The sequence below is a fragment of the Carettochelys insculpta genome, chromosome 34 (assembly GCF_033958435.1).
Source record: "Carettochelys insculpta isolate YL-2023 chromosome 34, ASM3395843v1, whole genome shotgun sequence".
NCBI classification, from domain to species: Eukaryota; Metazoa; Chordata; order Testudines; family Carettochelyidae; genus Carettochelys; species Carettochelys insculpta.
In genome coordinates this window covers 1,583,237-1,610,821 of record NC_134170.1, presented here as the reverse complement: position 1 = coordinate 1,610,821, position 27,585 = coordinate 1,583,237, and the positions used below count along the sequence as shown (strand labels likewise).

At 68.6% G+C, this 27,585-nt stretch overlaps 2 protein-coding genes across 3 annotated transcripts; both read right to left on the bottom strand.

Moving 5' to 3' along the window:
- Positions 1–341: 341 nt before the first annotated feature.
- TFR2 (transferrin receptor 2) lies at positions 342–15,041 on the bottom strand. 2 transcript variants are annotated; one of them, XM_074982934.1, is made up of 18 exons: positions 14,833–15,041; positions 13,079–13,310; positions 12,173–12,368; positions 11,320–11,460; positions 11,088–11,199; positions 9,328–9,450; positions 8,742–8,858; positions 8,285–8,424; positions 7,738–7,910; positions 6,751–6,870; positions 6,466–6,548; positions 5,793–5,856; positions 5,390–5,457; positions 5,118–5,188; positions 4,401–4,485; positions 3,132–3,359; positions 2,100–2,240; positions 342–831 (listed from the first exon to the last, which is right to left on the bottom strand). In XM_074982934.1, the coding sequence occupies exons 2-18, from the start codon at positions 13,164–13,166 to the stop codon at positions 589–591; spliced, it is 2,193 nt and encodes a 730-aa protein (XP_074839035.1). In that variant the 5' UTR covers positions 13,167–13,310; positions 14,833–15,041; the 3' UTR covers positions 342–588. The 2 variants fall into 2 exon arrangements, with proteins under 2 accessions (XP_074839035.1, XP_074839034.1); XM_074982933.1 differs by lacking the exon at positions 14,833–15,041 and adding an exon at positions 14,558–14,688.
- A 4,349-nt stretch (positions 15,042–19,390) lies between these two features.
- EPO (erythropoietin) lies at positions 19,391–23,813 on the bottom strand. The gene is made up of 5 exons (XM_074983054.1): positions 23,707–23,813; positions 21,828–21,958; positions 20,834–20,920; positions 19,714–19,878; positions 19,391–19,608 (listed from the first exon to the last, which is right to left on the bottom strand). The coding sequence occupies exons 1-5, from the start codon at positions 23,717–23,719 to the stop codon at positions 19,474–19,476; spliced, it is 531 nt and encodes a 176-aa protein (XP_074839155.1). The 5' UTR covers positions 23,720–23,813; the 3' UTR covers positions 19,391–19,473.
- Between the last annotated feature and the right edge of the window lie 3,772 nt (positions 23,814–27,585).

Genomic DNA, 27,585 nt, shown 5'->3' with positions numbered 1-27,585 from the left:
CCGGCCCCCTGCGCTAACCACCAGCCCCCACTGCCCTCCCAGCGCCAGGGAGAGAACCCAGGAGTCCTGGCTTCCAGCCCCCTGCTCTAACCACCAGCCCCCACTGCCCTCCCAGCGCCAGGGAGAGAACCCAGGAGTCCTGGCTCCCACCCCCTGCTCTGCCCACCAGCCCCCACTGCCCTCCCAGCGCCGGGGAGAGAACCCAGGAGTCCTGGCTCCCACCCCCTGCTCTGCCCACCAGCCCCCACTGCCCTCCCAGTGCTGGGGAGAGAACCCAGGAGTCCTGGCTCCCACCCCCCTGCTCTAACCACCAGCCCCCACTGCCCTCCCAGTGCTGGGGAGAGAACCCAGGAGTCCTGGCTCCCACCCCCTGCTCTGCCCACCCGCCCCAGGAAGGGCGTCCTGCCACCAGAGGCTCGGACGATGGGCGGGGGACTCCTGGGGGTCGGGAAGAGGCGGGGCGCTGGCTGGTTGCTGGGGCTGTGGCTTGTCCGTCGCTCGGGGGGGCGGGGGCACGGAAGCTGGGGGATCCACTCCTGGCGGGCGCCGCCACTGATAAGTTGGGGGGGGGCAACAGGGCTGGGGGGCTCAGAAGTTGGTGTCGATGTCCCACACCTCCCCGCTCAGGGCGTTGGCTGCCCCCTGCAGGGTGCAGGTCAGCAAGGCCAGCTGGCGGCGGAAGACAGCCTCATCGAAGACCCCCAGTCCCTCCCGCAGCCGCCCCAGGTGGTCCAGCAGCGCCCGCACTGTCTGGGGCCCCCGGCCCTGCAGGACGTGCCGGAAGGGCGTCTCCGTCGCCGAGATGTAGGGGGATAGGAAGTAGAACTCCACCTGTGGGGCAGGGGGGTTAGCAGAGTCTGACCCCCAGCCAGGGGACGCAACCGTGCTGAGCTACCGGCCCCCGGGGGGCAGGCAGGGACCCCGGGCAGGGGCTTGAAAGCTTCTCCCAGGGCCCCTCCAGCTGTTCCCTTTCCCGAGCTCCCCAGCCCCCATCCCCTCCGCCCTCCCTGTCCTCCTCCGGCCCTGCACTCATCCCTCTCCCCCTTTCCCCCTCTGCCCCGCCGACACCCACAGCCGGCCCTGACGGACGCTCCAGCATCGGGGGGGCTCATTTTCCGACACGGACGCCCAGGTGAGTCCTTGTGTTCTGCTGGGCCCCCAGACGCCTGCGCCGAGCCCTTCCCTGGGGAATGTGTGAAACGGGCTCCCTGCTCCGCCCCCAGGGGGGAACGCACCCAGCCCCCTGCAGCCCACTTCTCCGCTTCCTGAACCCAGGAGTCCTGGCTCCCAGCCCCCTGCTCTATCCACCGGCGCCACTGCCGGGGAGAGAACCCAAGAGTCCTGGTTCCTGGCCTCTGCTCTATCCACCGGCCCCCACTGCCCTCCCAGTGCCGGGGAGAGAACCCAGGAGTCCTGGTTCCCGGCCTCTGCTCTAACCACCGGCCCCCACTGCCCTCCAGGTGCCGGGGAGAGAACCCAGGAGTCCTGGTTCCCGGCCTCTGCTCTAACCACCGGCCCCCACTGCCCTCCAGCGCCTGGGAGAGAACCCAGGAGTCCTGGTTCCCGGCCTCTGCTCTAACCACCGGCCCCCACTGCCCTCCCAGTGCCGGGGAGAGAACCCAGGAGTCCTGGCTCCTGGCCCCCTGCTCTATCCACCGGCCCCCACTGTCCTCCCAGCACCGGGGAGAGAACCCAGGAGTCCTGGCTCCCACCCCCTGCTCTAACCACCAGCCCCCACTGCCCTCCCAGCGCTGGGGAGAGAACCCAGGAGTCCTGGCTCCCACCCCCTGCTCTAACCACCAGCCCTCACTGCCCTCCCAGCGCCGGGGAGAGAACCCAGGAGTCCTGGCTCCCACCCCCTGCTCTAACCACCAGCCCCCACTGCCCTCCCAGCGCTGGGGAGAGAACCCAGGAGTCCTGGCTCCCACCCCTGCTCTGACCACCAGCCCCCACTGCCCTCCCAGCCCTTCCCCAGCCCACTCCACACTTTCTAAGCTCTGTGTTCAGGCTGGAGGCAGGGTGGGGCTGTGTTCAGTGGCAGGGGGGAGCTGAGGAACAAGGCGCAATCTTCCCGCCCCCGCCAGCCCCTCTCCGCTCACCCGCATGATGCGGACGTTGTACATTCGGTTCAGCCGCTCGTTCCGGTCGTCCGAGCCGATGATCTCCTGGCGCAGCTTCTCCGCTGCCCGGACGTAATCGCCGCGGGCAGAGTACAACCACTGCAGGGTCAGGCCCCGGCTCTGCAGGGGGAGCGCCCAGTGTGTGGCGCAGGGGGCAGCGCATGGCCCTGCCGGTCCCCTCACTCCCGCCCCACAGCCCCTGCATCCCCCAGTCCTGCCGGTCCCCTCACTCCCACCCCACAGCCCCTGCACCCCCAGCCCTGCCGGTCCCCTCACTCCCACCCCACAGCCCCTGCATCCCCCAGCCCTGCCCGTCCCCTCACTCCCACCCCACAGTCCCTGCATCCCCCAGCCCTGCCCGTCCCCTCACTCCCACCCCACAGCCCCTGCATCCCCCAGCCCTGCTGGTCCCCTCACTCCCACCCCACAGCCCCTGCACCCCCAGCCCTGCCGGTCCCCTCACTCCCACCCCCACAGCCCCTGCATCCCCCAGTCCTGCCAGTCCCCTCACTCCCACCCCACAGCCCCTGCACCCCCAGCCCTGCCGGTCCCCTCACTCCCACCCCACAGCCCCTGCACCCCCAGCCCTGCCGGTCCCCTCACTCCCACCCCACAGCCCCTGCATCCCCCAGCCCTGCCCGTCCCCTCACTCCCACCCCACAGTCCCTGCATCCCCCAGCCCTGCCCGTCCCCTCACTCCCACCCCACAGCCCCTGCATCCCCCAGCCCTGCTGGTCCCCTCACTCCCACCCCACAGCCATCCCCCAGCCCTGCCAGTCCCCTCACTCCCACCCCCACAGCCCCTGCACCCCCAGCCCTGCTGGTCCCCTCACTCCCACCCCACAGCCCCTGCATCCCCCAGTTCCTCTTCCAGATTCCACCCAGCCCAGCTATCTGCCCCTCCATGGGCCGGCCACCCTTTCGCACCCCGGCTCCATGGGAGCCTGTGCAGAGCAAGCTGGGGGGGCGGTCTGGGACTCCTGGGGGCGGCTGGACATACCCCTTGCATACCTTCAGCTCACTCTTGTACTGGTTGAGGGGCGTGAGCTGCTGCACCAGAGCATCACCGTAGCTGCTGAAGTCCAGCGGCACCAGCTGGTCGTGGGTCAGTTTAATCAGCAGCTGCCCCACGACCTCAGCCACGGCCATGGCCACGGCCGGCAGGCGCCCAAAGAGCAGTGCGTTCAGGTTCTCATAGGTGTCGTCCTGCGTCCTCAGGAATGGGTAGGGGCGGCCGTCCTGTGGGGGAAGTGGGAGGGCGGGGGCTGTGGGTGGGCAGTGAGAGGCACCAGCAGGGCTGGGGGATGCAGGGGCTGTGGGTGGGGAGTGAGGGGACCGGCGGGGCTGGGGGATGCAGGGGCTGTGAGTGGGGAGTGAGGGGACCGGCGGGGCTGGGGGATGCAGGGGCTCTGAGTGGGAGCGAGGGGACCGGCGGGGCTGGGGGATGCAGGGGCTGTGGGGGTGGGAGTGAGGGGACTGGCAGGGCTGGGGGATGCAGGGGCTGTGGGGGTGGGAGTGAGGGGATCGGCAGGGCTGGGGGATGCAGGGGCTGTGGGGTTAGGAGTGAGGGGACCGGCAGGGCTGGGGAATGCAGGGGCTGTGGGGCGGGAGCGAGGGGACCGGCAGGGGTGGGGGGTGCAGGGGCTGTGGGGGTGGGAGTGAGGGGACCGGCAGGGCTGGGGGATGCAGGGGCTGTGGGGCGGGAGTGAGGGGACTGGCAGGGCTGGGGAATGCAGGGGCTGTCGGGCGGGAGCGAGGGGACCGGCAGGGGTGGGGGGTGCAGGGGCTGTGGGGCGGAAGCGAGGGGACCGGCAGGGGTGGGGGATGCAGGGGCTGTGGGGCGGGAGCGAGGGGACCGGCGGGGCTGGGGGATGTAGGGTCTGTGGGGTTAGGAGTGAGGGGACCGGCAGGGCTGGGGGATGCAGGGGCTGTGGGGCGGGAGTGAGGGGACCGGCAGGGCTGGGGAATGCAGGGTCTGTGGGGTTAGGAGTGAGGGGACCGGCAGGGCTGGGGGATGCAGGGGCTGTGGGGCGGGAGTGAGGGGACCGGCAGGGCTGGGGAATGCAGGGTCTGTGGGGTTAGGAGCGAGGGGACCGGCGGGGCTGGGGGATGCAGGGGCTGTGGGGCGGGAGCGAGGGGACCGGCAGGGCTGGGGAATGCAGGGGCTGTGGGGCGGGAGCGTGGGGACCGGCAGGGGTGGGGGGTGCAGGGGCTGTGGGGCGGGAGCGAGGGGACTGGCAGGGCTGTGGGTCAGAGGAGGGGGACCCAAGGGACCCTGACCTCAGCAAAGGAAAACTCCACGCCTGGGACACCGGCGGAGGCGGTGAAGGGGAAGGCGCTGCTGTCCATGGGGAGCGGCTGCATCCTGTGTGGGGAGAGGGTCACAGTCGGGAGGGGTCGGGGCCCAGCGTCCCAGCCACAACGGCCCCCCCATCCCAGGGCACTGGCTTGGGGGTCAGAACTGGGCTGGCTGGGGGCTCCATGAGTCAAGAGGGGAAAACAAAATGTCGAAGGTGAAGGGTCACAGGTAAGGTCGTTATACAGGGGTCAGAGGGGAAGGGTCACTGCTGAGTGGAGGTGAAAGGTCAGAGAGGAAGGGTCGCCATCAAACACGGTCGCCGAACGGGGGTCGGAGGTGAGGGGTCATTGCCAAGCAGAGGTGAAAGGTCGGGGGAAGGGTCACCATGGAACATGGTTACTGTACAGGGGTCGGAGGTGAGGGGTCAATGCCGAGCAGAGGTGGAAGTTCAGAGGGGAAGGTTCTCCATGGAACACGGTCGCCGAACGGGGGTCGGGGGTGAAGGGTCATTGCCGAGCGGAGGTGAAAGGTCAGAGGGGAAGGGTCTCCATCAAACACAGTCGCCATACAGGGGTCGGAGGTGAGGGGTCATTGCCGAGCGGAGGTGAAAGGTCAGAGGGGAAGGGTCGCCATGGAACACGGTCGCCAAACGGGGGTCGGGGTGAGGGGTCACGGGGCTGCACCTCGCCCCCACTTACACGGAGCTGGGCCGCTCCGGGAGCATCACCTGCTCATACAGACTCTGGCCGCTGCGGTTCGGGCTGTCGACCTGCCAGGGGAGGAGTTGCAGGTCTAACCCTCGAGCCCCTCTGCCCTTCGACACCCCAGTTGCCTAATTACCAGCCCCCAGCCTTCTACCTTTCACCTGTCCCTGTGAGAATCCCCCCACTGACCCTGCCTGGCTCTGTCCCCCCACCCCACTGCCCTCCCAGCACCAGGGAGAGAACCCAGGAGTCCGAGAGTGCCCCACCTGCTTGAGGACGCTCTCGATGAGGCTGATGAGCAAGGGGCTGGTCTTGGCATAGAATCTGTCATCTCCTGGGGTAGAAAGAGAAATCCCTTGGTCAGTCCAACAGGAGAACCCAATTCCCATCCGCTTTGGGGGTACAGACCCCTCCCCATTCTGAGTCTCCTCCCTCCTGTGGGACTTCACAGAGTTAGCCACAGAATAGGGTGGGGAAACTGAGGCAAGGAGTGACATCCCTCCAAGCAGTCCTTGTTCCCAGCCCCCTGCTCTAACCACCAGCCCCCACTGCTCTCCCAACACCAGGGAGAGAACCCAGGAGTCCTGGCTCCCGGCCCCTGCTCTGACCACCAGCCCCCACTGCCCTCCCAGCACTGGGGAGAGAACCCAGGAGTCCTGGCCCGCATACCTAGCACAGCGTTGTCCAGGCTGATGTAGGCGACGGCTTTGAGGTGCAGTGTGGTGAAGTAACCCTGGGGGGCAGGTGAGGGGGGAGGTGAGTTGCTGGTGATTGGGGAAGTCGGTCCAAATTAGACAGCCCCTCCCCCTCAGCTGATCCCCAGGGCACTGCCCCAGTGGTGGCCCATGGGGGTTACTCGCACGGTAGGAAGGTTGTCAAACCATCAGTGTCACGTGGGTGAAATTTCAGGTGTGGTGGCAGAGGGAGGGGAAGTTCCCAGCATGTGAGGAGGTAGCAGGGCTCTTGTGTGGGGGGGGGTGCAGCCCCACAGCCAACGGGGCACTGCCTTCAGAGCTGGGCCCCCAGGCCACAGCCATCACCAGCCCCCACTGCCCTCCCAGCGCCAGGGAGAGAACCCAGGAGTCCTGGCTGCCAGCCCCTGCTCTAACCACCAGCCCCCACCGCCCTCCCAGCGCCGGGGAGAGAACCCAGGAGTCCTGGCTCCCAGCCCCTGCTCTAACCACCAGCCCCCACTGCCCTCCCAGCGCCGGGGAGAGAACCCAGGAGTCCTGGCTCCCACCTCCTGCTCTAACCACCAGCCCCCACTGCCCTCCCAGCGCCGGGGAGAGAACCCAGGAGTCCTGCCCCCACCCTGCAGATTGGACCCAGGCGTCCGGGTTACCTCCAGCCACTCAGTGGAACCGACGCTGCCAAAGTCGCCTGCGTCCCAGCTGGCAAAGAGCAAGGTGCGGCGCAGCTGGAAGCCTGTGGGGTGGGAGAGGGACTGAGGGGGGGCAGGTCACTGCCCCCCCACAGTACAGGTGGTCCCTGCCTTGTGCCAGCCCTGCCCCCCTCAGCTAGCCCCACCCCTTCCCCCTCAGTGCCAGCCCCGCCCCTTGGGTGGCTCCACCCCTTTCCCATGGCAGGCCCGCCCCTTCCCCTCCTAATACCCGTCCCGCCCCCTTACCATTGCGCACCATGGTGGAGAAGGTCCGGGACAGCTCTAGCAGCAGGGCCGTGCCCACACCAGAGCTGGCTGCACCGGGGCCCAGAGCGTCACGCTGCGCCCCGACGATCACATAGTGATCTGGGGAGAAGCACCGTCAGCGGGAAAGAGACTCTGCCCCCAAGTGCCGCCACCCCACACCTCCCACCAGGGGACTGGGGGACAGCGCCCGGCCCCTCCCAGCTGTCCCGCCCGGCGCGCTCCTGGGGGTGGGGTGGGAGGTGCCCGCTGGCCTGGGGACGGGGCTGGGGGGACAGGGCCCAGCACCTCCCAGCTGTCCCGGCCTGGCGCGCTCCTGGGGGTGGGGGGAAGGTGCCCGCTGGCCTGGGGATGGGGCTGGGGGGACAGGGCCCAGCACCTCCCAGCTGTCCCGGCCCGGCGCGCTCCTGGGGGTGGGGGGAAGGTGCCCGCTGGCCTGGGGACGGGGCTGTGGGGCTGGGGCCCGGCACCTCCCAGCTGTCCCAGCCCGGCGCGCTCCTGGGGGTGGGGGGAAGGTGCCTGCTGGACGGGGGACGGGGCTGTGGGGCTGGGGCCCGGCACCTCTCAGCTGTCCCGGCCCGGCGCGCTCCTGGGGGTGGGAGGTGCCTGCTGGACGGGGGACGGGGCTGTGGGGCTGGGACCCGGCACCTCCCAGCTGTCCCGGCCCGGCGCACTCCTGAGGGTTGGGGGGAGGTGCCCGCTGGCCGGGGGACGGGGCTGGGGGCCTGGGGCCCAGCACCTCTCAGCTGTCCTGGGGCAGTGCTGGGCTGGGGGCGGCCCAGGAGAACTGGGATAACTCTCGTGGGCCGGTGTGGGGACAGAGGTGCTCTGGGGCCGGACCGCGGAGGACCCCGGTGTGGGCTGTCGGTGGCCCTGGCTGTGAGCGACTCGCCGTGGTTTGACCCCAGAGCGAGAGCTGGAAAACGCTCCCAGACTGCAGAGCCAGCCCTGCCACTGCCCCCGCCTCACCTGGCTCAAATCTCCCCTCCAGGCAGCCAAAGATGTTGCTGATCATGGTCGACGTCTTGACATTGTTCACCTGCAGATGCACCCGGACGCCTGGGTCTCCAGGGCCGAGGCGGTAGGGGACCCCAGCAAGGCGGCCCTTCCAGGTGCGTGGGGCAGCCAGCCCAGAGAGCTTACTGGGGGGAGGGGCGGGTCACACTCAAGAGAGTCCCCTGCCCCCTCCCAGAGCCGGGAGAGAACTCAGGAGTCCTGGCTCCCACCCCCTGCTCTGACCACCAGCCCCCACTGCCCTCCCAGTGCTGGGGAGAGAACCCAGGAGTCCTGGCTCCCACCCCCTGCGCTAACCACCAGCCCCCACTGCCCTCCCAGCGCTGGGGAGAGAACCCTGGAGTCCTGGCTCCCGCCCCCTGCTCTAACCACCAGTCCCCACTGCCCTCCCAGCACTGGGGAGAGAATCCAGGAGTCCTGGCTCTGGGCCCCCTGCTCTAACCACCAGCCTCCACTGCCCTCTCAGTGCCGGGGAGAGAACCCAGGAGTCCTGCCCCCTTACCTGAGCAGGCGCGCGGCCGTGCTGGCGCTGATGGGATGGGCTGGGATGTGGGGCAGCCCGGAGGAGCTCCCGGGGGGGAACTGGGTGTGGTTGAAGGAGGGGAAGCCGGGGGTGTAGGGGTCGCCAGTGCCTAGGTGTACCTGTGGCAGGGGCAGAGACAGCGGGTGAGGGAGAGTCACAGCTCCCCTGGGAGAAGTGTCCAGGGCCAGGAGTGCAGGTGGAATCCGCCGCCTTGTTATCTCGCCTCGAATCAGGGCCAGCACCCCCCATTTCACCCCTCTGCTGGCAGGTGAGTTTTGTCCTGCTGCAGACGTGCGCCAGCCGTAGGGATGCGCTGCTGGCTGGGGGGCTCTGCTAATCAGCTGGGCAGTCCCCAAATTTCTCTTGGCTGGACAAATGCTGATTAAAACCCACAGGAACCCTGGGCAGCCCACCCGCCCAGCGCCTGCTCGCTCACATGGCCGTAAACTGCCCGGTCCTGGGCCAGCCCCAGTTTGCGAGAGTCCTGTGGGATGTCTCCAGGGTCGGGGTAAATCAGCACCCCCCTGGCCTGGGCAGCCTCCGCGTTTGCCACCTGCAGGAAAGGAGAGAACCCAGGAGTCCTGGCTCCCAGCCCTAACCACCAGCCCCCACTGCCCTCCCAGCACCGGAGAGAGAACCCAGGAGTCCTAGCTCCCAGCCCCTGCTCTGACCACCAGCCCCCACTGCCCTCCCAGTGCCAGGGAGAGAACCCAGGAGTCCTGGCTCCCAGCCCCTGCTCTGACCACCAGCCCCCACTGCCCTCCCAGTGCCGGGGAGAGAACCCAGGAGTCCTGGCTCCCACCCCCCTGCTCTAACCACCAGCCCCCACTGCCCTCCCAGTGCCAGGGAGAGAACCCAGGAATCCTGGCTCCCAGCCCCTGCTCCAACCACCAGCCCCCACTGTCCTCCCAGCGCCGGGGAGAGACCCCAGGAGTCCTGGCTCCCGGCCCCCTGCTCTAACCAGCAGCCCCCACTGCCCTCCCAGCACTAGGGGGAGAACCCAGGCATTCAGGCCTTCTCACCTTCTCGGCGTAGCTTATCTGCCCCACCCTGAGGATGACCAGGTGGCCCTTGGGGTTCACTCCCAGCTCTCCCAGGGCTTTGAAATCCTCCTGGCGCCCATAGTTAGCATAGACCAGCACCCCCTGGGGAGAAAGTTGGGGTTCAGCCTGGGGGAACACCCCCTAAAACTCACCCCACCTCAAAGAGCGGGCAGGGGCCAGGGGAGTTGCCACAGGAGAGACTGGGGGCAGGATGGGACGTGGGTGGAGGTGTTGCTGTGGCGTTGCCAGGGGCACTGTCGCTGGGTGACACATTGTTGCTGGGGTGTTAGTTCAGGCATTACCGTGGCGTTGCCGGGGGTGCTGTCAAGACAGTACCACAGGGAGGGGCGTTGCCAAGGGCATTACCGTGGTATTGCTGGGGGTGCTGTAGGCACAGTCCATGGGGAGGGGTGTTGCCAAGGGCATTACCGTGGCATTGCTGGGGGTGCTGTAGGCGCAGTACCACGTGGAGGGGTGTTGCCAAGGGCGTTACCGTGGCATTGCCGGGGGTGCTGTAGGCACAGTACTATGGGGAGGGGTGTTGCCAAGGGTGTTACCGTGGCGTTTCCAGGGTCGCTGTATGGCAGTACCGTGGGGAGGGGTGTTGCCAAGGGCATTACTGTGGCATTGCCGGGGGCGCTGTATGGCAGTACCATGGGGAGGGGTGTTGCCAAGGGCATTACCGTGGCATTGCCGGGGGCGCTGTATGGCAGTACCACGGGGAGGGGTGTTGCCAAGGGCGTTACTGTGGCATTGCCGGGGGTGCTGTATGGCAGTACCACGGGGAGGGGTGTTGCCAAGGGCGTTACCGTGGCGTTGCTGGGGGTGCTGTATGGCAGTACCACGGGGAGGGGTGTTGCCAAGGGCGTTACCGTGGCGTTGCCGGGGGCGCTGTATGGCAGTACCACGGGGAGGGGTGTTGCCAAGGGTGTTACCGTGGCGTTGCCGGGGGCGCTGTATGGCAGTACCATGGGGAGGGGTGTTTCCAAGGGCGTTACCGTGGCATTGCCGGGGGTGCTGTAGGCGCAGTACCACAGGGAGGGGTGTTGCCAAGGGCATTACTGTGGCATTGCCAGGGGCGCTGTATGGCAGTACCACGGGGAGGGGTGTTGCCAAGGGCGTTACCGGGGCATTGCCGGGGGTGCTGTGTGATGGAGTGAGGGGGGGTGCATGTGTGAGTCAGGCTGGATGTCCGAGGCAAGCAGCAGCTCCCAGTGGCTAAGGATGACCCTGGGGCTACAACTGGCAGATAACACCTCTGCCTAAACAAAGAGCAGGGAGGAGCTGAGCTGGGTTTTGAATTGGGGGCGGCAGTGAGAGGCGAGGAAAAGGGAGAGCTGGAAGGCAGCCAGCCGGAGGAGGGGGAAAGCTACACCCCAGAGGGGCCCCCCTCGGGGTCTTCTCCCCAGGACGGGTTGGAAGGACTGTCTCTGGCTGCTGTGCTGTCGCTTCTGTGAGAAACTGGGCATCTGTTGCCTAATAAACCTGCTGTTGTGCCTGCTGAGTGAGAGTCTCTCCTGCCAGCGGGCGGGGTGCAGTGCAGGGGGACCCCTGAACCCCATCACATGCTGTATGGCAGTACCACGGGGAGGGGTGTTGCCAAGGGCGTTACCGTGGCATTGCCGGGGGTGCTGTAGGCGCAGTACTATGGGGAGGGGTCTTGCGAAGGGCATTACTGTGGCATTGCCGGGGGCGCTGTATGACAGTACCACGGGGAGGGGTGTTGCCGAGGGCGTTACCGTGGCGTTGCCGGGGGCGCTGTAGGGGCAGTACATCTCAGGGTCCTCCAAAGACAGCTTCTCCAGGATGCTGCCCTGCAGGTCCAGCTGGTGCAGGAAGTTGGGGTTCAGCCTAGGGGTGCGGGGGCGAGGGTCAGAGCCCAGCTGGACCCCTCCGCCCCCAGCTTCCAGCCCCCTGGGCTGCCCCCCTCGGCACCCATCTCCCACCCCCCCGGGGATGCCCCTGTCCGACCTGTCGGGGCGCTGCAGCCCCACGTAGTGGGTGTCGGTCCAGGCCCGGTCCAGCCCGTAGGAGGTGAAACTCTGCAGCATCCGCTGGGCCAGGACAGCCATGTGGGGCGAGCCAGGGGGGTGGGGGTCCTCGCTCACCCACCTGGGAGGGAGGGAGGGGTTGTGTCAGGGGGCTGCTAGAGCCAAATGGGCTCTCCAGACCCGCCCCACCTCTCGTTGTGCTGGGGAAACTGGGGGTCCTGGGGCTCCCCAAGGAGAGATGAGGGGATGGAGGGGCTCAGAGAGGACGGTCCCAGTGCTGGGAGGGGCTGTCTCTGCAGGGGGACCTGTCCCAGTCCCCCAAGGAGAGGGTCTAGGGTCCGGGGTCCCTGCTCAGAAGGGGGGGATCTGTGGGGTGGGTTCGTGGCTGAGGTTCTCTGTGGAACGGGGCTGCCCCATGGCATGGGGAGGTCTCCAGGGGGAAGTCTGTGGCGCTGGCGGGAACTGGGGGCATCCCCATTGGGAAAGAGGGGGCTGGAGGGGGTCCACATGGGGAAATCAGGGGGCTGGGGGATCTTGCAGGGAATTGGAGGGGTCCCCATGGGGCAATCGGGGGGCTGGGGGATCCTGCAGGGAATTGGAGGGGTCCCCATGGGGCAATCGGGGGGTTGTGGGTTCCTGGGGGGAGTTGGGGGGGTCCCCATGGGGCAATCGGGGGGCTGGGGTCCTGGGGGGAGTTGGGGGTGTCCCCATGGGAGGATTGGGGGACTGGGGGGTCCCCATGGGGCAATCGGGGGGCTGTGGGTTCCTGGGGGGAGTTGGGGGGGTCCCCATGGGGCAATCGGGGGGCTGGGGTCCTGGGGGGGGCTGCTCACCGGATGGTGCGCTCCAGGCTGTCCTCACGCAGGTATTTCTGGAACATCTCTTTCAGGTCGGCCCAGTAGAGGGGGGGCCCCGGGCCAGGTGGCTCCTCCGGGGCCCCCTCGTCGCTCACCACGGCCAGCAGGTTGCCCTGCAGCCCTGCGCACGACGGGCAGCTGCCCCGCAGTGCCACATACCCCAGCAGGAACGCTGCACAGCAGGGAGAGGGGCTCGGTGGGCATGGGGGGGGCCACCAGGCAGGGGGTGGGGCTATGGGCCCAGGACCATGTGTGAAGGGGCGGGGCTATCTGAAAGGGGGGTGCTATTGGCCCAGAGGGCGGGGCTGTGTGTGAAGGGGCGGGGCTATTGGCTCAGGAGGTGGAGCTACCTGCGAAGGGGTGGGGCTATTGGCCCAAGACGTGGGGCTACCTGTGAAGGGGTGGGGCTATTGGCCCAGGAGGCAGGGCTGTCTGTGAGGGGGCGGGGCTGTGGGTGGAGCAATCTGACTGGGGGCGCCATCTCAGTAAGGGGGCAGCTCTCGGGGAGGAGGGGGCTCTGGACCAAGGGGAGATGCTTTTGGCTGAGGGCTGAAAGGTGAGGGGCAGAGTTTTGGGGCAAAGGGTGGGGCTTCAGGCAGGGAGTGGGGATTAGAGGGGGTCATGGCTAGAGGCAGGGCTGCTGTGCCAAGAGGCGGGACATAAAGCAAGGGGTGGGGCCTGCCTGTGCATGGGGTAGCACTGGGGTCAGTGGGTGGGGCTTTGGGCACTGGGTGGGGCTCCATGGCTGGGGGTGGGGTTTAGGGTCAGTGGGTGGGGCCCCATATCTGGGGGAGGGGTTCAGGGTCAGGGGGCGGGGCTCCAGGACTGGGGGAGGGGTTCAGGGTCAGGGGGCGGGGCTCCAGGCCAGGCCGTGGTCCTTACCCACGGTGAAGATGAGCAGGGCGCTGAGCACCACGTAGGTCAGAGTCTTGGTCCGGTCCCGCCGGCCGGGGGTGACCAGGGCGGCCATGTCCCCGGCCAGGGTCTCCGCCTCCTCCTCGTCCTCCCCCGCAGCCGCCTTCAGCTCCAGCCCCACGGTCGCCTCCTGGCCCAGCTCCCCCGGCACTGTGTTCCGGTAGATGGTATAGGAGTGTCGCCCGGGCCGCTCAGTGCCCTGTGGGGGGAGTCAGACATCACTGGGAGCAGGGGCTGTGGGGCGGGAGTGAGGGGGACCGGCAGGGCTGGAGGATGCAGGGGCTGTGGGGCGGGAGTGAGGGGGACCGGCAGGGCTGGGGAATGCAGGGGCTGTGGGGGCGGGAGTGAGGGGACTGGCAGGGCTGGGGGATGCAGGGGCTGTGGGGTGGGAGCGAGGGGACCGGCAGGGCTGGGGGATGCAGGGGCTGTGGGGTGGGAGTGAGGGGACCAGCAGGGCCGGGGGATGCAGGGGCTGCGGGGAGGGATGAGGGGACCAGCAGGGCCGGGGGATGCAGGGGCTGTGGGGGTGGGAATGAGGGGACCGGCAGGGCTGGTGGATGCAGGAGCTGTGGGGTGGGAGTGAGGGGGACCGGCAGGGCTGGGGGATGCAGGAGCTGTGGGGTGGGAGCGAGGGGACCGGCAGGGCTGGGGGATGCAGGGGCTGTGGGGTGGGAGCGAGGGGACCAGCAGGGCCGGGGGATGCAGGGGCTGCGGGGAGGGATGAGGGGACCGGCAGGGCCGGGGGATCCAGGGGCTGTGGGGGTGGGAATGAGGGGACCGGCAGGGCTGGTGGATGCAGGAGCTGTGGGGTGGGAGTGAGGGGGACCGGCAGGGCTGGGGGATGCAGGGGCTGTGGGGTGGGAGTTAGGGGGACCGGCAGGGCTGGGGGATGCAGGGGCTGTGGGGTGGGAGCGAGGGGACCGGCAGGGCTGGGGGATGCAGGGGTTGTGGGGTTAGGAGTGAGGGGACCAGCAGGGCTGGGGGATGCAGGGGCTGTGGGGCGGGAGTCAGGGGACCGGCAGGGCTGGGGGATGCAGGAGCTGTGGAGTGGGAGTGAGAGGGACCGGCAGGGCTGGGGGATGCAGGGGCTGTGGGGGTGGGAATGAGGGCACCAGCAGGGCTGGGGGATGCAGGAGCTGTGGGGTGGGAGTGAGGGGGACCGGCAGGGCTGGGGGATGCAGGAGCTGTGGGGTGGGAGTGAGGGGACCGGCAGGGCTGGGGGATGCAGGGGCTGTGGGGGTGGGAATGAGGGCACCAGCAGGGCTGGGGGATGCAGGAGCTGTGGGGTGGGAGTGAGGGGACCGGCAGGGCGGGGGGATGCAGGGGCTGTGGGGGTGGGAATGAGGGCACGAGCAGGGCTGGGGGATGCAGGGGCTGTGGGGCGGCAGTGAGGGGCAGCAGGGGAGAGGCCTGCAGCGGGTGTCTCTCCCAGCCCCCTGGCCCTACCGCTCGGCGCAGCAGGTGGCCCAGTGCGGCCATGGCGGTGTGCGTGTGTCCTGAGGAGGTGGGAGGACCCCGGCGGCCAGCGAGGGACGAGGGTCGGGGTCCCCGGCGGCCAGCGAGGGACGAGGGTCGGGGTCGGGGGTCCCCGGCGGCCGGCGAGGGTCGAGGGTCGGGGTCCCCGGCGGCCTGCGAGGGTCGAGGGTCGGGGTCCCCGGCGGCCGGTGCAGCACAGCCGGGGCTGCGGGTCGGGAGTGAGGCCTCGGCTGTGGGCGACTCACCAAATATTTCTCTCCGGATCGGGGTTCAAAGGCTGCCGGGAGGTATCGACCCGCCCGACTGGCGCCGGCCCATCACCAATGGGCAGCCCTGGGGCCGGGCCGGCCTCCCTGCCCCACCACCGGCCCCACGGCAGCGCTGCCTCTGGGGGCCCTGGTGCACAAGAGGGGCCGGTGACCCTGGGAGCGCCGGCGGGAGGAGGGGGGCAGCATCCAGGGCCAGAGCAGGGCTGGGCCGGCGCCTGGCCGGGGCGATAAGGCACCAGGTGGGTGGAGGGGCTGGGAGCAGATACCACGAGTCCCACAGCCACGTCCGCACCAGCCCCCAGGGCCCCCCTGCTGCCCCACAGCCCTGCCCCCCAGTGCCCCCCTCCCACCCCACAGCCCTGCCCCAGTGCTCCCACTCCTGCCCCCCAGTGCCCTACACAGCCCTGCCCCCCAGTGCCCCCACTCCCGCCCCACAGCCCTGCCCCAGTGCCCCCACACAGCCCTGCCCCCCAGTGCCCCCACTCCCACCCCCCAGCCCTGCCCCCCAGTGCCCCCCTCCCACCCCACAGCCCTGCCCCAGTGCCCCCACTCCTGCCCCCCAGTGCCCTACACAGCCCTGCCCCCCAGTGTCCCCACTCCCGCCCCACAGCCCTGCCCCAGTGCCCCCACACAGCCCTGCCCCCCAGTGCCCCCACTCCCGCCCCCCAGCCCTGCCCCCCAGTGCCCCCACACAGCCCTGCCCCCCAGTGTCCCCACTCCCGCCCCCCAGCCCTGCCCCCCAGTGCCCCCCTCCCACCCCACAGCCCTGCCCCAGTGCCCCCACTCCTGCCCCCCAGTGCCCTACACAGCCCTGCCCCCCAGTGCCCCCACTCCCTCCCCACAGCCCTGCCCCAGTGCCCCCACACAGCCCTGCCCCCCAGTGCCCCCACACAGCCCTGCCCCCCAGTGTCCCCACTCCCACCCCACAGCCCTGCCTCCCCAGTGCCCTACACAGCCCTGCCCCCCAGTGCCCCCACTCCGTCCCCACAGCCCTGCCCCAGTGCCCCCACTCCAACCCTCCAGTGCCCTACACAGCCCTGCCCCCCAGTGCTCTCACAGACACCTGCCCCAGTGCCCCCACTCCCAACCCACAACCCTGCCCCCCAGAGCCCCTCACACAGCCCCTACCCCCAGTCCCCTCACTCCCGCCCAACAGCCCCTGCCCCCAGTCCCCTCACACAGCCCTGCCCCCCAGGGCCCCTCACTCCCAACCCACAGCCCTGCCCCCTGTGCACCTCACTCTCCACCAACAACCCCTGCCCCCCAGCCCTGCCAATGCCCCTCACTCCTGCCCCACAGCCCCTGGTGTGGGGATTCAGGGGGATCTCAGATGGCCCCCTACCACTTCCTGGGACACTCACAGATCTGGTGCCTGTGCTGGGAGGTGACAAGCGGCTGTTTGTGCCTGATACAAACCTCAGCTTCCACCCAGGCACCTCCCCACTGAGCACCAGTGACCCCCCCACCCTTCCTGGATGCCTGGCTGGGTCCCAGGGTGGCACTAGGAGGAGATGTGCTGCAGGAAACAGAGCTGGGGCCCCCTGGTGCACCCCACATGCTGCCAGGCCCTTGGCACACTGTGAGCAGGGAATGGGGCAGGGCCTGTCACCTGTAGGGGTGCCAGCTCCCCCCAGCCCAGGGCAGGACTGGCTGGCTCAGGGGGCAGGCCTGGCTCCTCCAGGGGTGCCGGCTCCGTCCGGCCCAGGGCAGGACTGGCTCAGTGATACTTTGTGGTGTGGGAATAGGACAAGGAAGTTTCTGGATGTTGCATGCAAAGCAAATGTCAGAGATGCGCCCACCTCTGGGGCGGGGCGGCCGGTGACATGGGGACCCCTCACCCAGCGCCGAGATGTGTCCACCTCTGGGGCGGGGCGGCTGGTGACATGGGAACCCCTTGCCCAGCGCCGAGATGCGCCCACCTCTGGGGCGGGGCGGCCTGTTAACACGTTGGGATGTGTCATTTGCTGTCACTTTCTGGAATTCTGGCCTCTCTGGCCCCTGGCTCTGCCCTTATCTCCGTCCGTTCGGCCACGTGACGAACGAACAAACATGGACTGTGTCCTGTGGAATACCCTAGGCGGCGCCATGGGGCAGGCAGCAGGGTGGGGGGCTCAGCTGTGGGTGCCCTCTGCTTTCTGGTCCCCTCCTACCCTGCAACAGCCATGTCCTAGGCAGGGTGGGAAAGAGAGTGTGCCCCCCCCATGCCCAGACTTTCTATAGCCCCCTCAGGTGGGATGTGTTCAGAGCATGGGTGATTGAAACCGGACCTGTACCGCCCTTAGGGAGCTGCTAAGGGGTCCAAAGCCAAGGGGAAGGTGAACAAAGCGAACCCAGGAGTCCGGGCTGTAACCACCAGTCCCCCCCTGCCCTCCCAGTGCCGGGGAGAGAACCCAGGAGTCCTGGCTCCTGGCCCCCTGCTCTAACCACCAGCCCCCACTGCCCTCCCAGCACGAGAGAGAGAAACCAGGAGTCCTAGCTCCCACCCCCTGCTCTGACCACCAGCCCCCACTGCCCTCCCAGCACGAGAGAGAGAACCCAGGAATCCTGGCTCCCACCCCCTGCTCTGACCACCAGCCCGCACTGCCCCCCAGCACCGGGGAGAGAACCCAGGAGTCCTGGCTCCCGGCCCCCTGCTCTAACCACCAGCCCCCACTGCCCCAGTGTGGGAGAGAGAACCTGCTGGCCAGAGCCCAGGACAGCGGCATCCTTTGATATTTTCTTTGGCAGCTGCTGAATTGCAGCCGGCTGCCAGAGTCAGCTTGCGCCGTGCCAGACACACGAGCTAAGAAAGGGGCTGCGGGTCGGGAGCGAGGGAACCGGCAGGTGTGGGGGGCAGGGTCTGCGGGTCAGGTGGGGTGGGATGGCCGACAACGCCCCCTGTGGTTTGAAGCCCCCCACCCATCTCCCTTCACCACTCAGCAGAGTTGGGAGCCAGACAGAGGCCACTTTGCACCTTAACTTAATATCAAATATAAACTCTGTGTACAAGGTCGCTGGACCAGGCACATGGGCCCCCCCGGCCCCTGGCCCTGTTCACGCTTCACAGGGGGCAGGAGCACTTCACCACTTCCAGTCTCCTGAGTGAACGCGGGGTGGTGAGATACAGCAATCCCGAAGCATCCAGCTGAGGCCAGGTGCCTTGTACCCAATGCTGAGATGCGCCCACCTCTGGTGCGAGGCGGCTGGTGACACAGGGATCCCTCGCCCGGCACCAAGATGCGCCCACTTCTGGGGCGGGGCGGCTGGGGACACGGGGACCCCTCACGCGGTGCCAATATGTGCCCACCTCTGGGGCGAGGCGGCCAGTGACATGGGGTCCCCTTGCCCGGCACTGAGATGCGCCCACCTCTGGGACAGGGCGGCCGGGGACACGGGGTCCCCTCGCCTAGCACTGAGATGCACCCATCTCTGGAGCAGGGCAGCTGGGGACACGGGGACCCCTTGCCCAGAGCCAAGATGCACCCAGCTCTGGGGTGGGACGGCCAGTGACACGGGGACCCCTCGCCCGGCACCGAGATGCACCCAGCTCTGGGGTGGGGCAGCCAGTGACACGGGGACCCCTCGCCCGGCACCGAGATGCACCCAGCTCTGGGGTGGGGCGGCCAGTGACACGGGGACCCCTCGCCTGGCACTGAGATGCGCCCACCTCTGGGGCGGGGCGGCCGGGGACACGGGGTCCCCTCGCCTAGCACTGAGATGCACCCATCTCTGGGGCAGGGCAGCTGGGGACACGGGGACCCCTTGCCTAGAGCCAAGATGCACCACCTCTGGGGCAGGGCGGCCGGTGACATGGGGACCCCTCGCCCAGTGCCGAGATGCGTCCATCTCTGGGGCAGGGCGGCTGGTGACACAGGGACCTGTTGGCCAGTGCCGAGATGCACCACCTCTGGGGCGGGGCGGCTGGTGACACAGGGACCTGTTGGCCAGTGCCGAGATGCACCACCTCTGGGGCGGGGCGGCTGGTGACACAGGGACCTGTTGGCCAGTGCCAAGATGCACCACCTCTGGGGCGGGGCGGCTGGTGACACAGGGACCTGTTGGCCAGTGCCGAGATGCACCACCTCTGGGGCGGGGCGGCCGGTGACACAGGGACCCCTCGCCCAGTGCCGAGATGCACCACCTCTGGGGCGGGGCGGCCGGTGACACAGGGACCCCTCGCCCAGTGCCGAGATGCGCCACCTCTGGGGCGGGCGGCCAGTTAGAGAGAGACCCCCGCAGTCAGGTGTCCGGGGCAGACCGCTGGGCTCGTGCTCCCAGTTGGTTCCCTGCTGCCTGTGGGGATCAGTTTGGGTGCTGAGTGCCCCACATCTGTGGCCCAGGCTGTGACGCCCCCCAGGGCCACAACCTGCGTTGTAGATCAGCTTCCCTGGGCAGCATGAGCTGGGCCGAAGTGCTGGACGCAGGCGACTGACAGGTGTCAGTCTCCTCTCCTCTGCCTCCCACTGAGATGCCGATGGCGGTGTAATTGACAGCTGTCAGTCACCCCCGTGTTTCTCCTGCGATTGACAGCTGCCAGTGGCCGGGGCTGGCCAGGTCTCCAGGGGTGGCGTGGGCGGTCCGTCTCCGGGCTGGCCGCGGGGGGCGGAGTGCTGCGGCGGGGCGGGGGGCCGGAGCCCCTCACCTGGCCTCGGGCTGGCAGGCGTCCATCAGGAAGAGACGGACTCGGCCCCGCAGGAAGTTGGAGTGAACGTTCAGGAGCTTGGGCAGAGTCTGCACAGCCAGGGTTGGCAGCGGGGATGAGGCCGGCTCCACCTGGGGGAGACGGGGAGGAGTTAGCGGGGGGCGGCTGCGGCTGGGGGGACCCGGAGGAGAGGTTGGGGCTGCTGTGCCCCTCTGCCCCCACCCCCAGCCCCTCACCTGGGCGTTGTGGCTGCGGAGGACCTGGCTGATGCTGCGCAGGTTGCTGTAGGTACGGCCCAGCTGCTGGCCCAGGGAGGGGTCGGCTACCAGGTCCCAGGCCCGAAGCACAGCCGCGGAGAGCAGGGTCTGCCCCCCCCACACCTCCGCCGCCTGCCGCTGCCTCTGGGGAGGAGGGAGGGAAGCGTAAGAGCCCAGCCCGCCCCACACAGCGCCCTAGGATCAAAGCCCGGTCCCCCAGACCAGCCCTGCCCCACACAGCGCCCTAGGATCAAAGCCCGATCACCCAGCCCAGCCCTGCCCCACACAGCGCCCTAGGATCAAAGCCCGGTCCCCCAGACCAGCCCTGCCCCACACAGCACCCTGGGATCAAAGCCCAGTCCCCCAGCCCAGCCCTGCCCCACACAGCGCCCTGGGATCAAAGCCCAGTCCCCCAGCCCAGCCCTGCCCCACACAGCGCCCTGGGATCAAAGCCCAGTCCCTCACACCAGCCCGCCCCACACAGCGCCCTGGGATCAAAGCCCAGTCCCCCAGCCCAGCCCTGCCCCACACAGCGCCCTGGGATCAAAGCCCAGTCCCTCACACCAGCCCGCCCCACACAGCACCCTGGGATCAAAGCCCAGTCCCCCAGCCCAGCCCTGCCCCACACAGCGCCCTGGGATCAAAGCCCAGTCCCTCACACCAGCCCTGCCCCACACAGCGCCCTGGGATCAAAGCCCAGTCCCTCACACCACCCTGCCCAGCACAGCGCCCTGGGATCAAAGCCTGGTCCCCCAGACCAGCCCTGCCCCACACAGTGCCCTGGGATCAAAGCCCAGTCCCTCACACCAGCCCGCCCCACACAGCACCCTGGGATCAAAGCCCAGTCCCTCACACCAGCCCTGCCCCACACAGCGCCCTGGGATCAAAGCCCAGTCCCTCACACCACCCTGCCCAGCACAGCGCCCTGGGATCAAAGCCTGGTCCCCCAGACCAGCCCTGCCCAGCACAGTGCCTCCAGGTCCCTAGCTCAGCCCCCCAACACAGCACCCCTGGAGCAGCCTCTGGCGCAGGACCCCACTGGATCAGGCCCCTGTGACTTCCCTCTAAGCTCCCTCCCGCCACGGCCCCTCAGACTCACGTCCATTTTCTTCCACTCGTTAAAATTCACTTTTGTGTCGGGCACAGTGAGAACTTCTGAGAAGTTGCAAAAATGTGAACAGCTGTCCTGTAAAGAGACCAGATCCCCCACACCACAGAGCCAGTTATGCAGGGACCCCTCACCCGGCACCGAGATGCGCCCACCTCTGGGGCAGGGCGGCCGGTGACACAGGGACCCCTCTCCTGACATTGAGATGTGCCCACCTCTGGGGCAGGGCGGCCGGTGACACGGGGACCCCTCTCCTGACATTGAGATGCGCCCACCTCTGGGGCAGGGCGGCCGGTGACACGGGGACCCCTCACCCGGCACCGAGATGCGCCCACCTCTGGGGCAGGGCGGCCAGTGACACAGGGACCCCTCTCCTGGCATTGAGATGTGCCCACCTCTGGGGCAGGGCGGCCAGTGACACGGGGACCCCTCTCCTGACATTGAGATGTGCCCACCTCTGGGGCAGGGTGGCCGGTGACATGGGGACCCCTCACCCGGCACCGAGATGCGCCCACCTCTGGGGCAGGGCGGCCGGTGACACGGGGACCCCTCACCCGGCACCAAGATGCGCCCACCTCTGGGGCAGGGCGGCGAGTGACACGGGGACCCCTCTCCTGGCATTGAGATGTGCCCACCTCTGGGGCAGGGTGGCCGGTGACACGGGGACCCCTCACCCGGCACCGAGATGCGCCCACCTCTGGGGCAGGGCGGCCGGTGACACGGGGACCCCTCACCCGGCACCGAGATGCGCCCACCTCTGGGGCAGGGCGGCCAGTGACACGGGGACCCCTCTCCTGGCATTGAGATGTGCCCACCCCTGGGGCAGGGCGGCCGGTGACACAGGGACCCCTCTCCTGACATTGAGATGCGCCCACCTCTGGGGCAGGGCGGCCAGTGACACGGGGACCCCTCTCCTGACATTGAGATGCGCCCACCTCTGGGGCAGGGTGGCTGGTGACACGGGGCTGACACGACAGGGACTTACCATGGCGTTCTCGGTGTCCCTGGCTTCCTTGATGAATTTTTCCACGACTCGGGTGTCGCAAATGGGGCGCAGCGGCGAGGGGTGGGTGAGCGCAGCCAGTCGTAGCAGTAACAACAGCAAAGCACAGAGCCCTGGCCAGGGCGGGGGTGTGTCAGACGGCCAGACACCTACATCCCCCCCACTCCATCCGTCCGGCCGCCTGTCCATCCGCCCCTGCAGCACAGGCTGTGCGTGAGGGCTGCGCCCCAGCCAAACGAAGGGGCAGTAAAACGGCTCCACCGGCGTCAGACCCTGCTTGGGGAGCAGGTCCCAGCCAGGAGCCCCTCTCCTCTGCTCTGGCCGCCCCCCGCCCAGCGATCCTGGCCCAGGGCGGCTGGGTTCCTGAGGACGCCCTCACAGGAGCTGCCTCCTGTCCACCCCGGGCGTCCCTCCCCCGGGGCAGATCCTTTCCCATGTCCCTGCTGTGCCTGGAATGCCCCTTGGAGTGAAGAGGTCACTGGGGTCTCCTGCGGGGACAGACTTCTGGGGACCCCCTTGGCCAACGAAGCCACTGGATTCCCCAGATCGTCCGTCTCCACGGTGCCATGGGGTGGTCGCTGCCCTTAGCCCAGCACAGCTGGGTCCTCGGGGCCTCTCGCGACCCCGACAGCGTCTCTGGCCACCTGGCTCGGCCCCCGGCTTGCAGCCGTGAGCCGGATGCCGAATGCCCTCTCCGCGCCCTGGGCAGCACACAGGGGTTAGCGCCCTGGCAGCATCCTGCTCTCGTGGGCCACGGCTGCACAGCCCACCCACGTCTCCGTGCGCCCTGCCGGAGGGGGCTGGGGGGAGCACGGCGCCCCTGGATGCAGGGACCAGCCCAGAACCCAGCCCCCAGCAGCTGGTGACTGGGGGACCCAACTCGGGCAGCACAGGACCATGGCTGAGAAAAGCCCCGGCGGAGGAGAGGGGCCCAGGCGACCCTGGTTACCCGGCAGAGGACGAAGGAGGGGAGGAGTAACGGGGCTGGGTTGGCAGCAGGGCGGTGGGAGGGGGCAGGGCAGAGATCGGCCAGAGCCCACCTGGCTGCCAGGCAGACACAGCCGTGGGGCACGAGGGAGGCCTGGCTCTGTGCTGGGTTCGAGGCTCAGTAACCTCGTGTGACGGCGGCGCGCTGTCCCCTGCCCCCCAGCGCCCCATGGGGCGAGCACACCCGGCCCTGCTCCGGCACCCTCCGTGTTCGCCCCATTCGAGGTCATGTCATGGCTCGGCCCCTCCGCCCGCATCTCGGTGCTGCTCCCACGAGGGGCCTGCCCCTCCCATGTCTCCCCCAGGCCCTGGGCCGCAGAGCCACAGCCCTGGGCTGGCCCATCTGCTTCCCCCTCCAGGTCGCAGCTCCCAGGCCGGGCGCGTCCGCTCTGCCTCTCCCATGCCACAGGCTCCAGGCACCTGCCTGCCCCACCTTGTGTGGCCGCAACCACAGCTCTGCCCCACAGCAACCCCCGCCCCCACTGCAGAGAGCAACAGCCGGCCATGTGCGGGTGTGCGCACTCCATCCCCATGCCGGGGTTCTCTCCCTGGCGCTGGAGGGCAGTGGGGGCTGGTGGTCAGAGCAGGGGGCTGGGAGCCAGGACTCCTGGGTTCTCTCCCTGGCTCTGAGCCCTTGATCTTCCACGTTAGATGCTGGAGCCTGGCTGGAACAGGGCAGGTTGTCATCCCCCTCTAGGGGGCACTGGCTCTGCTGGGGCCCAATACACGCTTGGGGGTCCATCCCCATTCACCCCTTGCAGGGGCAGCTGTGACGGCCTCCCAGTGCCAAGCAGAGAACCCAGGCAGCCTGACACCCCCCACTCCTCCCTGAACAGACGCCGGTGTCTGGGCACCCCGAGCCCTGCTTACTCACCCGCTCTCCCCATAGCCAGGGTGCATCCCCTCCTGGGCTAGTGGGGCGTGGGGGCTCCCATCCCCGGGGCCACCGGCTGCTCTCTGCCTCCCGCCGCAGGATCTGGGAGTTAATGTTTCATCCGCTCGCTGCTGGCCGAGGTCGGAGGGCTAGGATGTGCTGGGGGCCCCGGCCAGTGCCGGGCCCTTTAGACAGCTGGGTGGGGAGGCAGGGCCGGAAGCCCAGGGGTTTCCTCAGGCCCGCGCTGGGCCAGCGTCTTCGAGGAAAGGGCCATGGACACGGCCGCACGTCGGCCCCTGGCCTGGCGCCACGAGGCAGCCAGAGGCTATGGCCCTAGGGCTGGGGGAGGGCCAGGCAGCCCAATGCCCTCCCCCACTGCCCTGTGGGCGTGGAGGGACAGCCAGCTGTCTGTCCGCCCATGTGCTGAGTGGGGGCTGCTGGGGGGAGAGAACCCAGGAGTCCTGGCTCCCGCCCCCCGCTCTAACCACCAGCCCCCACTGCCCTCCCAGCGCTGGGGAGAGAACCCAGGAGTCCTGGCTCCCGCCCCCTGCTCTAACCACCAGCCCCCACTGCCCTCCCAGCGCTGGGGAGAGAACCCAGGAGTCCTGGCTCCCACCCCCTGCTCCAACCACCAGCCCCCACTGCCCTCCCAGCGCTGGGGAGAGAACCCAGGAGTCCTGGCTCCCAGGAACCCCGCCCGCGCCCGCTGTACCTCACTCCAGACCCGCAGCCTCTGCCAGGCGTGAGCACAGTGCACAGAAGTCACACAGGATGCGTGCCCGGCGGCTGGGCAGCTGAGCAGGGTTGTTTTCATGTGGCCCATGAGCGGGAACAAAGCAATGCGCCAAAGCATCTGCCAGCCACTAAACCAGCCGGCCGCCCAGCCTGGCACACAGCCCCACCTCCCAGGCACCCTGACTCCAGCTCAACCCAGAGGATTCCTGGATTCTCCCCAGCGCTGGGAGGGCAGTGGGGGCTGGTGGTTAGAGCAGGGGCCAGGAGCCAGGACTCCTGGGTTCTCTCCCCAGCACTGGGAGGGCAGTGGGGGCTGGTGGTTGGGGGCCAGGAGCCAGGACTCCTGGGTTCCGATTACCAGAGGGCTCAGGTGACCCCTGTCACTCCTTGGCTGGAAGCTGACACGTAGACCAGGACTGAGGGTCCCAACAGGGCCCTTCAGAGACACTCCTGCCCTGGGGGGTGTTACAGCATGGGGGCTCGGCCATCTGAGGGGCTGGTGGCGTCTGGCTGCCTGGGGAAGATTGAGGAACCAGCTGCTTCATTTTCCATCAGCTCGGGGCTGGAGGAAGCCAGTAACAATGGGGACTTGATTGTCTGCGACGCTAACACTCTCCAGCGGCTCCAGGCATCTGTCACCCCAAGGAGGTGCGTGAGCACTCGTCTGGCGCCGAGATGTGCCCACCTCTGGGGCAGGGCAGCCGGTGACACAGGGACGCCTCGCCTGGCGCTGAGATGCACCCACCTCTGGGGCGGGGCGGCCAGTGACAAAGGGACCCCTTGTCTGGTGCCGAGATGTGCCCACCTCTGGGGCGGGGCGGCCAGTGACACGGGGACCCCTCGTCTGGCGCCAAGATGTGCCCACCTCTGGGGCGGGGCGGCCAGTGACACGGGGACCCCTCGTCTGGCGCCAAGATGTGCCCACCTCTGGGGCGGGGCAGCCAGTGACACAGGGACGCCTCGCCTGGCGCTGAGATGTGCCCACCTCTGGGGTGGGGCAGCCGGTGACACGGGGACCCCTCACCCAGCAACAAGATGCGCCCACCTCTAGGGCAGGGTGGCCAGTGACAAAGGGACCCCTCGGCTGGTGCCGAGATGTGCCCACCTCCAGGGTGGGGCAGCTGGTGACACGGGCACCCCTTGCCCAGCACTGAGATGCGCCCACCTGTGGGGCACAGCAGCTGGTGACACAGGGACCCCTCATCCAGCACTGAGATGCACCCACCTCTGGGGTGGGGCAGCCAGTGATACAGGGACCCATCCCAGGATGCAGACACAAGATCCTGGCTCCCAGCCCCCTGCTCTAACCACCAGCCCCCACTGCCCTCCCAGCACTGGGGAGAGAACCCAGGAGTCCTGGCTCCCACCCCCTGCTCTGACCACCAGCCCCCACTGCCCTCCCAGCGCCGGGGGGGAGAACCCAGGAGTCCTGCCTGGGCTGAACCCTAGCATCGCTCACCTCGTGCCAGGGAGGGCCGCCCCAAGGGATGGCTCCCCCCCCACCCGACACACAGCCGCTGCTGTACTGGGCCCGGGCCAAGCCTGAGCGCACTGATACGTGCTGGGCTGCAGGGAGCACGGCCGGGGGCTTGGCAGAGCCATCGATCCTGCAGCCCTGGGCAAACAGAGCCGGCCCCGGCGCCAGCCCCGGTCACTCATAAACCCCGCCAGTGGGCAAAGGGCAGCAGGGAGTCCCAGGACTACCTGGCCGTCTGCGCCCTGCCCCCTCCCAGCCCCCGCTCCCGGGCTGGCCCAGCCAACTGCTCTCAGCCCTACACATTGGTCACTCATCCACTGGCCAGCAGGCAACTCAGGCGCCGCCAAACCCGGCCTGCCCGGTCCCTGCCCCCGGCCATGCCACACCCAGACCAGCTCTGCCACCAGCTCACCCCCCGCCCCAACCCCACCTGGGCTAGGTGCTGCACAGCCAGACAGAAACAAGTGGGGGCAGGACAGGGGACCCAGACTCCTGGGTTCTCTCCCCAGCGCTAGGAGGGCAGTGGGGGCTGGTGGAGAGAGCAGGGGGCCGGGAGCCAGGACTCCTGGGTCCTCTCCCCAGCGCTGGGAGGGCAGTGGGGGCTGGTGGTTAGAGCAGGGGGCCGGGAGCCAGGACTCCTGGGTTCTCTCCCCAGGGCTGGGAGGGCAGTGGGGGCTGGTGGTTAGAGCAGGGAGCCAGGACTCCTGGGTTCTCTCCCCAGCGCTGGGAGGGCAGTGGGGGCTGGTGGTTAGAGCAGGGGGCCGGGAGCCAGGACTCCTGGGTCCTCTCCCCAGCACTGGGAGGGCAGTGGGGGCTGGTGGTCAGAGCAGGGGCCGGGAGCCAGGACTCCTGGGTCCTCTCCCCAGCGCTGGGAGGGCAGTGGGGGCTGGTGGTCAGAGCAAGGGGCGGGGAGCCAGGACTCCTGGGTTCTCTCCCCAGGGCTGGGAGGGCAGTGGGGGCTGGTGGTCAGAGCAGGGAGCCAGGACTCCTGGGTTCTCTCCCCAGTGCTGGGAGGGCAGTGGGGGCTGGTGGAGAGAGCAGGGGGCCGGGAGCCAGGACTCCTGGGTCCTCTCCCCAGCACTGGGAGGGCAGTGGGGGCTGGTGGTCAGAGCAAGGGGCGGGGAGCCAGGACTCCTGGGTTCTCTCCCCAGGGCTGGGAGGGCAGTGGGGGCTGGTGGTTAGAGCAGGGAGCCAGGACTCCTGGGTTCTCTCCCCAGTGCTGGGAGGGCAGTCGGGGCTGGTGATCGGAGCAGGGGGCTGGGAGCCAGGACTCCTGGGCTTTACACTCTGGTCTTTCACTACCTACAGCACTGGCAATTTCAATCCCATTGATCAAGGCTTGGGGTATGCCAGGGGCCCTGAGATGTGCCCACCTCTGGGCTGGCTCAGTCAGTGACACTGAGTTGCTGTCAGCAGCCTTGGTTTGTGCCTTGCCACGCAGGACCCAGGATTAGCAGCCCAATGAGCAGAGGTTCCTGAGGGAAGACAGGGCCAGGCCAGCCCCTAGAGAACTTCTATTCCCACTGCAGCTCCCTTAGATGCCCTTGCCCTATTCCCTGCCCCAGGGCAGGGGGAGCCGGTGCCCCCAGAGGGAACAGGCCTTGCCCCATTCCCTGCCCTGGGCCTGGGGGAGTTGGCACCCCTAGAGGGAACAGGCCCTGCCCCAT

Bases quoted from the DNA above. Each gene is read 5' to 3' on its own strand.
- TFR2 (XM_074982933.1), bottom strand. From the start codon at position 14,590: ATGGCCGCACTGGGCCACCTGCTGCGCCGAGCG. The intron at 11,200-11,319 runs GTCGGACAGGGG...CCGCACCCCTAG, and splicing joins GGGCTGCAGCGCCCCGACAG to GCTGAACCCCAACTTCCTGC. The intron at 832-2,099 runs GTGAGCGGAGAG...CCTGCCCCACAG, and splicing joins ACAACGTCCGCATCATGCGG to GTGGAGTTCTACTTCCTATC.
- EPO (XM_074983054.1), bottom strand. The intron at 20,921-21,827 runs GTAAGTCCCTGT...GTCTCTTTACAG, and splicing joins GGGACACCGAGAACGCCATG to GACAGCTGTTCACATTTTTG. The intron at 19,879-20,833 runs GTGAGTCTGAGG...CCTCCTCCCCAG, and splicing joins ACGAGTGGAAGAAAATGGAC to AGGCAGCGGCAGGCGGCGGA.